The 11,402-nt window shown below is 49.2% G+C and overlaps 1 protein-coding gene across 2 annotated transcripts in view; it reads right to left on the bottom strand.

Annotated features, from left to right (window-relative positions):
* Positions 1-2,360: 2,360 nt before the first annotated feature.
* stxbp6 (syntaxin binding protein 6 (amisyn)) overlaps positions 2,361-11,402 on the bottom strand; it is a 102,353-nt gene continuing 93,311 nt past the window's right edge. For both annotated transcript variants that reach the window (XM_084450744.1, XM_084450745.1), the window contains exons 5-6: positions 8,448-8,605; positions 2,361-4,220 (exon numbers count right to left, since the gene is read on the bottom strand). In XM_084450744.1, coding sequence (XP_084306870.1) covers positions 4,197-4,220; positions 8,448-8,605 — 182 coding nt within the window. In that variant the 3' untranslated portion in view covers positions 2,361-4,196. The remainder of the gene's footprint in view (positions 4,221-8,447; positions 8,606-11,402) is intronic.

The following is an 11,402-nucleotide window of genomic DNA, read 5'->3' as shown; positions in this document are numbered from 1 at the left end:
AGAAAGAAAGAGAAAGAGAGGGAGAGAGAGAGAGAATAGAGAGAGAGAGAGGTGCAGCCTTTAGCTTCTCACTTGGAGGTGTTACCTATAATAACACTGCAGGGACGCGGCGGGGATGGAGGAAGGGGTCAGATGAGAGTGCGTCGCCCCCGGGCCCTGGGGGTGGAGGTGCGGACGGTGTGGGGGGGGGGGGGGCGCCGGGCTGCGTGAACCGCCGACATGACTCCGTCCTTGACTGGAATGTCAACGTTCCTCTCAAGGTGACACACACACACTCCTGAAGTCACACAGGGTGTCATGTCACCAGACTGTCCTTAGAATAAAGAAATTATGATTTTGAAACGTGTTTATTACAGCATGAACAAAGATGCACGCACAGACACAGAGAGAGGGATAGAGAGAGAGAGAGAGAGAGAGAGAGAGAGGTGTATCTGTGCCAGTGGCAGGGCTCATGGGTCTCTGTCCATCTGTCAGGTCGCTCACTCAGAGATATTGATCAGCCCTCAAATCACCTCGGCCGTCCACACCCTCTCCACCGCAGTCAATGCACCCGCCGCAGTCTAATTACGCACAAATGATCGTCCCCTCGGCAGATCGATAAACTTTATTAAGTGCAGAGAAATATAGCCAATGCCAAAAGGAGCGGAGCTTCGCTGACATGGCTATACTGCCACCCAGTGGTGGACTGTGGAAATACAGCCAGCGCCCGCTGAGTCCAAACCAGGGGTGTAGCCCCTGTATGTATGTATGCATTAGAGGTTTTTTACCTGCAGGTTCTCAGTAAGCTGGGCGAGGTAGAAGTCCTAAAGCCTATCAACTAGCATAATGGAAACATAGTTGGGATAACAGAATGTTGTTATATGCCACGTTAACCAGGAGCGCATAGCCAGACCAGATGGTCAGCAGGTGTGCTGTGTTGGACAGGAGGGGGGGGGGGGGGTACCAGCACATCAGGCTGCCGGTGTGTGTGTGTGTGTGTGTGTGGGGGGGGGGGGGGGGGAGACAAGATGAGGGGAGAGGATTTGGGGAGTGGGGGTAGGGGTGGAGGCTAGAGGAGGGGCGAGGCAGGTTTGGAGGAGGGAGGAGTGGGAGAGGAGGAAGGGGGATGATGCAGGGGGGATGACAGCCTGGTTTTAGGGGAGCAGCAGAGAGGATGATTGACCGTCGGTTGGGAGGCTGAGTTACGGCGGACCCCAGTCCCGCGCCAGAGCCTTTTACGAGGTACTTAGTTGCCTCTCTCTCCGGCAATAAAGATAGATCATGTATCCTTCCATCATTACCAGTCACCCTCCCCTCTCCCTGCTCGACACGGCGTCGCATGGCCGATCACGGCTTTAAAGAACCCCATTAGAGAGGCAGGATAATATACATGCTATGACAAGACCACAGCTCAACTCCGACTCCACTCCGCCGCGCTTACGTGGCTGCCTGCTCCCCTGCTGTGACTCCGCTGGGTGGATTCACTAGTGTAGGCCTACTGAACGCCTCGGCTGTAGTTTTGGGGGCTTTTGGTACGACATGGGGTCCATTGAATACACATGCAAACCACTTCACTTACCTCATAGTTTGTGGGTTCTCCTGTAAGTGTGTAGACACTGTGACATCACTGGCTGTGGTTGCTTTGTTTGTAAATGACATCCTTCCCCACATGGAAGCTACCTGACTGCATTGTCACAGTGAGCGGTTTACCCATAAGCCTCTATTTTAACCCATGATGCTCTGTCTTCCCAACAAGGTGTGACCTCCTGGAGTACTGTAGCTGGCCTCCTTACGATGATACTGGTCTGGTCACACGGAGTGGTGTAACCCTACCTACACCACAACAGGGGTTGGACCACTAATCTGTACAAGCCAGATGGATAGTCTTCATATTAGACATGACATAACCTTTCTCCTTTCTCACTGACAGAAAACCTGTAGCTTTCAGCAAGGCATGTGTCTGACCCATCATTGCAATTACTGTACACTGTCTTCATAGTGTGTCAGTGGTTTTGCATACAAAATACATACAGTAGCTGAGTATACAGCAATGTACAGTAGTAGTATGCAGCTGGATCTTACATTGCCCTCTGTTGATGAAACTGTGAGCTGCAGTTATAGGGCTGGCTTTAGGGCTGTAACCATGCTGTATCTTTACAGGACCGACCACACCCTGTATTACAGTATGAAACATTTCATCTGGTAATCTCAGCATAATCTTGTCCTAAATCCATAACACCAGTAACAGAGAAACAGTGAGGGAGAATTGTGTTTATTAGAGTTAAATATGTTATATACAATCCTCTATTATTTGTAGAAGACAGAACTCAAATACAAAGTTTCATGTTATCTGTTGACATGTTTATCTATGTACAGTAATATGCGGCGATGGCGGGCTGCTCTAGCAAAATGAAAATGACAGAAAAAGACGAGACAATAATCCACGAGACCTTGTCGTGTTACAAACATTCCCAACATTTGAACAGATTAGGAGATATATACGTAATACTGTGATACTGTAATCCTCGTTTCAAATCTAATCCTTACATACTGTACGTACAGTACAGCCGCCCTCCCCTTCAAACATGAGCACTTCATCTCAAACATACTGTAGCTTTGTCTCCACACGCAATATACCGCATCGCCCTTGACAACGCACACCTCAAACATGGCCTACCGTACAACTTACTCAGCCCTTCATTGTCCCCATCTATCCTGTTACCATGGGTGTACTGTACACGCTAAAAACATGCACTGTAACACGCAACATGCCAATCAGACAATCCAGGTCAAATACTAGGTTTGAAAAGGTTTCAGGATTCAGAAGTGTTAGAGGACCTCAATACTACTCGTTGTATTAGTCGAGACAGTAGTTAAAACACACACACGCACGCACGCACACGTGCACACACACTTGTAATTCACCAAAGATGACTGAAAAGATGAAACAAAAGGTTAACAGCTTTACCTTGTTACAAAGACATAATGCAAACAGAAACCAAAATGCAAACATAAATTAAGTTTCAATATTTCTTTATTAAAAACAATGCACATCCAAACTGTTAGGGCTGAAGCAGACTAGAAGTTGTGGCAACTGGAACATTCTAGATGAATTGAACAGTGCTCTGCAAGTTAAAGTTGTCAGTGTATCGTATAACGGGGTGTGAGAGTGCAGACGTGGCCGGTGGTGTCTCGCTTGTGAAGAAGCCACGGTTACAACAACAGAGTCAACAAAAATACAACACGACGCTGCCTTCAGAGACCTGCCGTTTCAAATTATACCATCAAAAAATAAGTTTGGATAAAAAAACAAAATTATACAAAAAATACAAGATGTGACTATTGAAAGATCAAAAGTTGAAGTACAGTACAGCCACGGGTACATTAAAAGGTGAGTGGAGGGGGGGGGTTCAGCTCTATTGATGTTGATAATAGTGCTAGTATAACTATAGACTTAGGCTACATGTACTCTTTTTACAACAGAGAATACAATGACACTGAACTGCACTTAATATCAGTGTAATATACAGGTTCAGTCTCCTAGATACCCAGAAAACAAGATCCAAGTGCTCCCCTTCTGAAATGGAACCTATGTTATAGTCGAAATGCTCCTTTTAGAAAGTGTGGGTTTGGTTTGGACAAACTGATACAAGTTTACTGTGCTCACATCAATCCCTATGGTCCTCCATTCTCAGTCATACTGTACACCCTTAGCAAGAAGAGCAATACAGTATGATATCCTGTGATACTGTTCTCCACTCCTCTGTCTCGGCTAACACTACCCTCGTCAAGTCATGTTGCCGAGTCTCTTCTGAGAGTTTCTCAGTGACAGCTGAACTAGAGGTGTGTGTGTGTGTGTGTGTTGATAAGTGACAATGATTGTAAATCAATGCTGTAGTTTTCCATGGCAACTGTGCATTTGGGCCAACAGACAGAGACACGATCTGGACATGACACCTCTGTCCAACTGTCCCCAACCCTAACAGAGAGAGACAGAGGGATCTGGACACAACACCTCCGTCCAACTGTCCTTGTAGTCTCTCTCCTCTCTCTCCATCTCCCCTACTCACCATTACATCATTAGGAAAAACAAATAAAAATGTTTCTGTTGTTAACAAAAGTAAGCATATTAAAAGTTGTAAAAAGAATCAGATCTGATGTCCGCGTCCGGTATGGCGCCTGCTGATGGGTGTTCCTCCCAGGAAGGGTTGGCGAGCTTAACACTTGTGCTTCATGGCCAGCTAAAGAGAGGAGAGATGGAGAGAGGATGTAATATATATACTGTATATATTAGCCTGACGTTTCGTTCCACTTCGTTATTCAGTCTGAACAAACTCCCATTGCAGCAGTTTTTCAAGAGGGAGTCCTCAGCGATTAGTTCATCCCCTAACCAATCACATAGCAGAGTTTCATACCGTCATCGCATTCAAAGGACGCTGATTGGCCTGGCTGGAATTCCAACCGAGAAATCATACACACACACACACGCACGCACGCTCGCACACAAAACATCAAGCAATCAGAGCCACTTTGCCCAGCAGCTTGGAAGGCATACTATCGGTGATCGTACTGTAATCTGTGACTCTGGGCACATTCCCCTGCTAAAAATGGAACACAGCAGAAGTTATGTCAGGGAGGACTGGCAGTAATGAGAGGGGGGGGGGAGAGAGAAAGAGAGAGAGACAGAGGGAGAGAGAAAGAGAGAGATGGAAAAAGTAAATTGTAATCATTCCAGCCCCCCCCCCCCCCATGGTAGAAGCTGCAAGCTCGGCTAAATTAACTTGACCCGTAAATTAAAAACAGCAAAGAGAGCCCGCTCTGAGACCCACTATACTACACTATAGCTGAGGAATCACAGCCATTAACAGCAGTTCAATTCTCAGGTCCCTGTGTTTTATTCAGGCGGTGACTGGGCACCTCGACAACTTCATTAATCTCCTTAACGAAGCGCCCTAACGGGCTGGCGGGGGAGCTCGTTAGGAAGAAGGCCACCACCACAAATCCGCACACACACACACACGCATGCGCACACACACGCGCGCACACACGCGCATGCGCGCACACACACACACACACACACACACACACACACACACACACACACACACACACACACAGACAAACACTAATAAAAATGAGTACACAGGGGAACTGAAATCTCCAGGGCTACCAGGAGGGGGCAGCAGAGCAGCACTGATGGCCGTACAGTGAGGAGTCCTAACAGAGGGACAGACAGACAGACAGACAGACAGGCAGACAGACAGACAGACAGACAGACAGGCAGACAGGCAGACAGGCAGACAGGCAGGCAGGCAGACAGACAGACAGACAGACAGACAGACAGACAGACAGACACAGCAGTATGCACAGACTGCAGAGGCACATGCTGACAGGGAAGGTGACTGCTAGAGGAAGTAGCTAACTGCAGAAGAAAGTTGATTTTGGCAAAAAAGTTAACATCCAATGCCCCCCTCTCTATTTACATGAAATGGTTCGGTCCTGCTGCCAATCGCGACGCGGGGAAACGAGGCTTGCTACTGTAGCAGTGAATTACGAGTGATGGTGTGGAGCATGTCTCCGCTTCCTAAAGAAAAATCTGGCTTCCAAAAGTACGGCAGGTTTAATGGTTCGCAACTGGATGAGATTTACATAAGCTAGTAACTTTATGCTAGTTAGCAATACAGTAGCATACTGTAGTTAGCTAACAAACTGGTAACATTGCCCTAACTTTAGCCTATATGGCCAAGCTGGCTGACTATGGCTTCATACCTATGGCTGTTGACTCATCAGGGAGAATAATGAGAAAGGTAGGTTACAGGAGAATACATATTTGAAAGCAATACAAAATGCCTTAGAGCCTTAATGCATTCCATTTTGAATTGTCACCTGGTACCTGAATTTAGAGTTTTCTTTTAAATAAACACATTTTCACCGTAAACCGATGCAGAAAAGTCTCAAATTGGTGCCTAAAAATTGACCAGAATGCAGGAAATTCAGTGTGACCTCAAAATGTCTTGGGGGAGGAGCCCCAGACCCCTCGCTTATTGTGTCCTTCCAATGTTCAAATTGAACCTATACTACTGGTGGGGCACTATGTCATATCTTTTCATGGGGCCCAAAATGCCTGGCGGCGCCCCTGCGATTACTATGAGTAATCTCTACTGCCCCCTGCTGGGTGTTTGGTGTAAATCTCTGGCTACGAACGGACACACGGGACACGCTTGCGGACAAACACACGGGCACACATAGAAGCAGCTTCACCGCTTAAAAAACAGCAAGCAAAAACAAGTAGTTAAACCGCCCACAAAATGAAGCGGCCATAACGGCACCATTACACCCACGCATTATTCACCATCCATTAGCCAAGCCGGGCTCTTCATTAGGAGGTAGAAACCAGACTGCTTTATGAAGAGTGAACCAGCCAGTCACCGTGAGGTATGTCCTCCACAACAGACAGGGAGGAGGTAGGTGGACACAGGGAGCGGAAAACTTCTAATTAAAACACTTAAAAATGATCATGATGATGATGGGCTGCTTGAAGTATACTTTTTTTTGGCAGTAAAATTAAATTATGCTAAAGGACCCATTAAGTGAGATTATTACCTATAGCATGGGAGAGATTGGGATGGATGGGGGAGGAGAAGGGAGAGGAGAATATGTTAAGAGGAGAGGAGGAGTTTAGGAGGAGGAGCAGGAGAGGAAGAGGTTAAGAGGAGAGGAGGAGGTTAGGAGGATAGGAGAAGGAGGAGAGGAGGAGGAGGTTAGGAAGAGGAGGGGAGGAGGAGAGTGTGTATCCTGGTAGATGGATGAGTGTGTATCCTGGTAGATGAGAGATTGGTAGATGGATGAGTGTGTACCCTGGTGGATGGATAAGTGTGTATCCTGGTAGATGATAGATTGGTAGATGGATGAGTGTGTACCTGGTAGATGGATGAGTGTGTATCTGGTAGATGGATGAGTGTGTACCCTGGTAGATGGATGAGTGTGTACCTGGTAGATGGATGAGTGTGTATCTGGTAGATGGATTAGTGTGTACCTGGTAGATGGATGAGTGTGTATCTGGTAGATGGATGAGTGTGTACCCTGGTAGATGGATGAGTGTGTACCTGGCAGATGGATGAGTATGTACCCTGGTAGATGGATGAGTGTGTACCCTGGTAGATGGATGAGTGTGTACCCTGGTAGATGGATGAGTGTGTACCTGGTAGATGGATGAGTGTGTACCCTGGTAGATGGATGAGTGTGTATCTGGTAGATGGATGAGTGTGTATCTGGTAGATGGATGAGTGTGTACCTGGTAGATGGATGAGTGTGTATCTGGTAGATGGATGAGTGTGTACCTGGTAGATGGTAAGTGTGTACCCTGGTAGATGGATGAGTGTGTACCCTGGTAGATGGATGAGTGTGTACCCGGTAGATGGATGAGTGTGTACCCTGGTAGATGGATGAGTGTGTATCTGGTAGATGGATGAGTGTGTACCCTGGTAGATGGATGAGTGTGTATCTGGTAGATGGATGAGTGTGTACCCTGGTAGATGGATGAGTGTGTATCTGGTAGATGGATGAGTGTGTATCTGGTAGATGGATGAGTGTGTACCCTGGTAGATGGATGAGTGTGTATCTGGTAGATGGATGAGTGTGTACCCTGGTAGATGGATGAGTGTGTATCTAGTAGATGGATGAGTGTGTACCCTGGTAGATGGATGAGTGTGTATCTGGTAGATGGATGAGTGTGTACCCTGGTAGATGGATGAGTGTGTATCTGGTAGATGGATGAGTGTGTACCCTGGTAGATGGATGAGTGTGTACCCTGGTAGATGGATGAGTGTGTACCCTGGTAGATGGATGAGTGTGTACCCTGGTAGATGGATGAGTGTGTACCCTGGTAGATGGATGAGTGTGTATCTGGTAGATGGATGAGTGTGTATCTGGTAGATGGATGAGTGTGTACCCTGGTAGATGGATGAGTGTGTATCTGGTAGATGGATGAGTGTGTATCTGGTAGATGGATGAGTGTGTACCATGGTAGATGGATGAGTGTGTACCCTGGTAGATGGATGAGTGTGTACCCTGGTAGATGGTTGAGTGTGTACCCTGGTAGATGGATGAGTGTGTATCTGGTAGATGGATGAGTGTACCCTGGTAGATGGTTGAGTGTGTACCCTGGTAGATGGATGAGAGTGTATCTGGTAGATGGATGAGTGTGTATCTGGTAGATGGATGAGTGTGTACCCTGGTAGATAGATGAGTGTGTATCTGGTAGATGGATGAGTGTGTATCTGGTAGATGGATGAGTGTGTACCCTGGTAGATGGATGAGTGTGTACCCTGGTAGATGGATGAGTGTGTACCCTGGTAGATGGATGAGTGTGTACCCAGGTAGACGGGGCTCCAGAGTGGTTCTGATGTTTCCTGACGGCGTGGCGTTCTGAGTGGTTGTGATGTTTCCTGACGGCGTGGCGTTCTCACCTTGTGAGCCGTGACAGAGAACTGCTCTGCACTGTTCATCATCTCCCCCGTCTTCTCCTCGGTGCGGCCCAACCGCTCGCCACGCTCGTTCAGGGCCTGACTGGCCTTCTGGACGGCACTGGTCACACTGCCTGCCGCAGTGTGGAGTATACTGTTACCTGGAGGAGAGAGAGGGAGAGAGAGAGAGAGGGGGGGGGGGAGAGAGTGTGTGTGTGTGAGAGAGAGAGGGGGGGGGGGGGGGGAGTGTGTGTGAGAGAGAGAGAGGGGGGGGGGGGAGAGAGAGAGAGAGGGGGAGAGAGAGGGGGGGTGTGAGAGAGAGAGGGGGAGAGAGAGAGTGTGTGTGAGTGAGAGAGAGAGAGAGGGGGAGAGAGTGTGTGAGAGAGAGGGAGAGAGAGAGGGTGAGAGAGAGAGGGAGAGAGAGTGAGAGAGAGAGGGATGGAGAGAGTGAGGTGAGAGAGTGTGAGAGGGTGAGAGAGAGTGTGCAAGACAGAGAGAGGGAGAGAGTGTGTGAGAGAGAGGGAGAGAGAGATTGAGAGAGGGTAAGAAAGAGAGAGGGAGAGAAAGACTTGTTATTCTTATCACTGATAGAGTACAACTATTTCAGCGTGTCTCAAAAGTCACTTGTTCCATTAGCGAGTGCTGGTGTTGGGGTCAGAGACCTGCAGAGCGAGCGCGGGCGCTAGAGAGAAGGGAAAACAAACTGTGCAGCGATCACGTCGCCGGGTAATGAGATTCTCTCAAAGATTTTGGGTTTTCGTTGGAATGAGTCAACGAAATTAACCTCTGTGAGACCCCCGGTAGGCGGCACGCACGCCCCATGAGTCCGACCACCCCGGCAGTAGCAGCACTTCTGTCTGGTTTATGTTTCACTTGTTTTCCCACCATATTCTCATGTGGTGTGTGTGTGTATGTGTGTGTGTGTGTATGTGTGTGTGTGTGTGTGTGTGTGTGTGTGTGAGTGTGTGTGAGTGCGGGAAAGAGGCTGCGGTCCATCAGGGCCAGGGCCAGCCTCTTCCCCACTGTCATCAGCCTCATCGACAAGACTCATGTCTCCCTCTGAAACCCCCCATTGACTCTATACCCTTTGCACACGACCGCTGTACCTCATATGACAACGGCTGGGTTCGGCTAAAAAACAGGTGGCTTGGTTCGGCTTAAATCCAAAACAGGATTTAATCGCCCCCCCCCCCCGTCTCCCTGACGCCTCCCTCGTCAGTGCTTTGACCCTGGCGTCCTGCCCGCCTGGTAGAACATCACTCAGCCCAGATGGATCCCCAGGCCAGCATACAGCACCGCTTCGAGAAGACACGCTCTGCATTGTGTCTCGATGTGTTTTTCTATGTGCTGATGCCGGTTTCAGATGTCCTGTTCTGACGGCGTAGCGCAGGGTTCTGAGCGGCCCATTCTTCAAAGTAAACAAAGGGCCGGGTCTGATACAGCGGCGTTCTCTGAGAACAAAGACGAGCGCGTCCGAAAACCGGGCCGGCATCCCGACGCGCCGCTCTCGGCAGGAGGAGGAGAGACGGACGCACAATGGAGATGAATGGAGGGGGAGAGGAGAGGAGAGCGGGCAGAGGGGAGGAGAGGAGAGGAAGAGTAGAGGAAAAGAGAGGGGAGGGGGCAGAGGAGAGGAGAGGAGGAGAGGAAAAGAGAGGGGAGGGGGCAGAGGAGAGGAGAGGAGAGGAGGAGAGGAAAAGAGAGGGGAGGGGGCAGAGGAGAGGAGGAGAGGAGAGGAAAAGAGAGGGGAGGAGGCAGAGGAGAGGAGAGGAAAAGAGAGGGGAGGGGCAGAGGAGAGGAGGAGAGGAGAGGAAAAGAGAGGGGAGGGGGCAGAGGAGAGGAGAGGAAAAGAGAGGGGAGGGGCAGAGGAGAGGAGGAGAGGAGAGGAAAAGAGAGGGGAGGGGGCAGAGGAGAGGAGGAGAGGAGAGGAAAAGAGAGGGGAGGGGGCAGAGGAGAGGGGAGGAGAGGAGGAGAGGACAAGAGAGGGGAGGGGGAAGAGGAGAGGAGGAGAGGAAAAGAGAGGGGAGGGGGCAGAGGAGAGGGGAGGAGTGAAGGAGTAGAGAGGACAGGAAGATTTATTGATTTATTTAACCTTTTTAAAGAAGAGCTGAGAGGAGGAGAGACGAGAGGAAGAGAAGAGATGCGGAGCGAGAGGAGAGGAGAGGAGAGGAGAGGAGAGGAGAGGAGAGGAGAGGAGAGGAGAGGAGAGGAGAGGAGAGGAGAGGAGAGGAGAGGAGAGGAGAGGAGAGGAGAGGAGAGGAGAGGAGAGGAGAGGAGAGGAGAGGAGAGGAGGGAGGGATAAGAGGGGGGATAAGAGAAGAAAGCGACGGAGGGAAGGAGAGGAGAGGTAATTGGCTGGCCCGGGTCTCTGCGGGGTGGAAACGAAAAGCAAACAAAGGCAGATGAGGAGGCCAGCTGCTGGGCCTTCAACAGAAGTTAACTTGATAAAGTCATAGTTGGACACACACACACACACACACACACACACACACACACACACAACCTCACAAGCTTCCTCTGTAGTTTCGCACGCAGCCTAAATCGATCACAGATAGCAGAATGCCCTTCCCTGAAGCCTGTGAGATTACAGTGTATTTACAGGAAAGCTGAAGTGTCATCTGTTGATCTCACCGTGCCGACGGTAATAACACAATGGTTTCTTCTCATCAGGGAATGACCTAGATAAGTGGCAGATTGCCATTCAGAACACACTGCCAACTATAAAGTATTCAAGACACAACCTGTCCCAAACCTCTGTCACCATACAGCCTGTGACAAACGCACTATGACGTTAAGAACAGTTTGTCATTGGAGACTGCAGTTCAGACATCTGTCTTTTGATACGCATAGCAGACTCACGCACACCCACACAGTAGGCCACACACCACATTATGTACACACACCCACCCACCCACCCACCCACACACACACAGTAGGCCACACACCTTATGTACACAC

The sequence above is a fragment of the Borostomias antarcticus genome (assembly GCF_949987555.1).
Source record: "Borostomias antarcticus genome assembly, chromosome: 16".
NCBI classification, from domain to species: domain Eukaryota; kingdom Metazoa; phylum Chordata; class Actinopteri; order Stomiiformes; family Stomiidae; genus Borostomias; species Borostomias antarcticus.
Note: the sequence above shows the minus strand (reverse complement) of the source record. Positions and strands in the feature narration are given on the sequence as shown.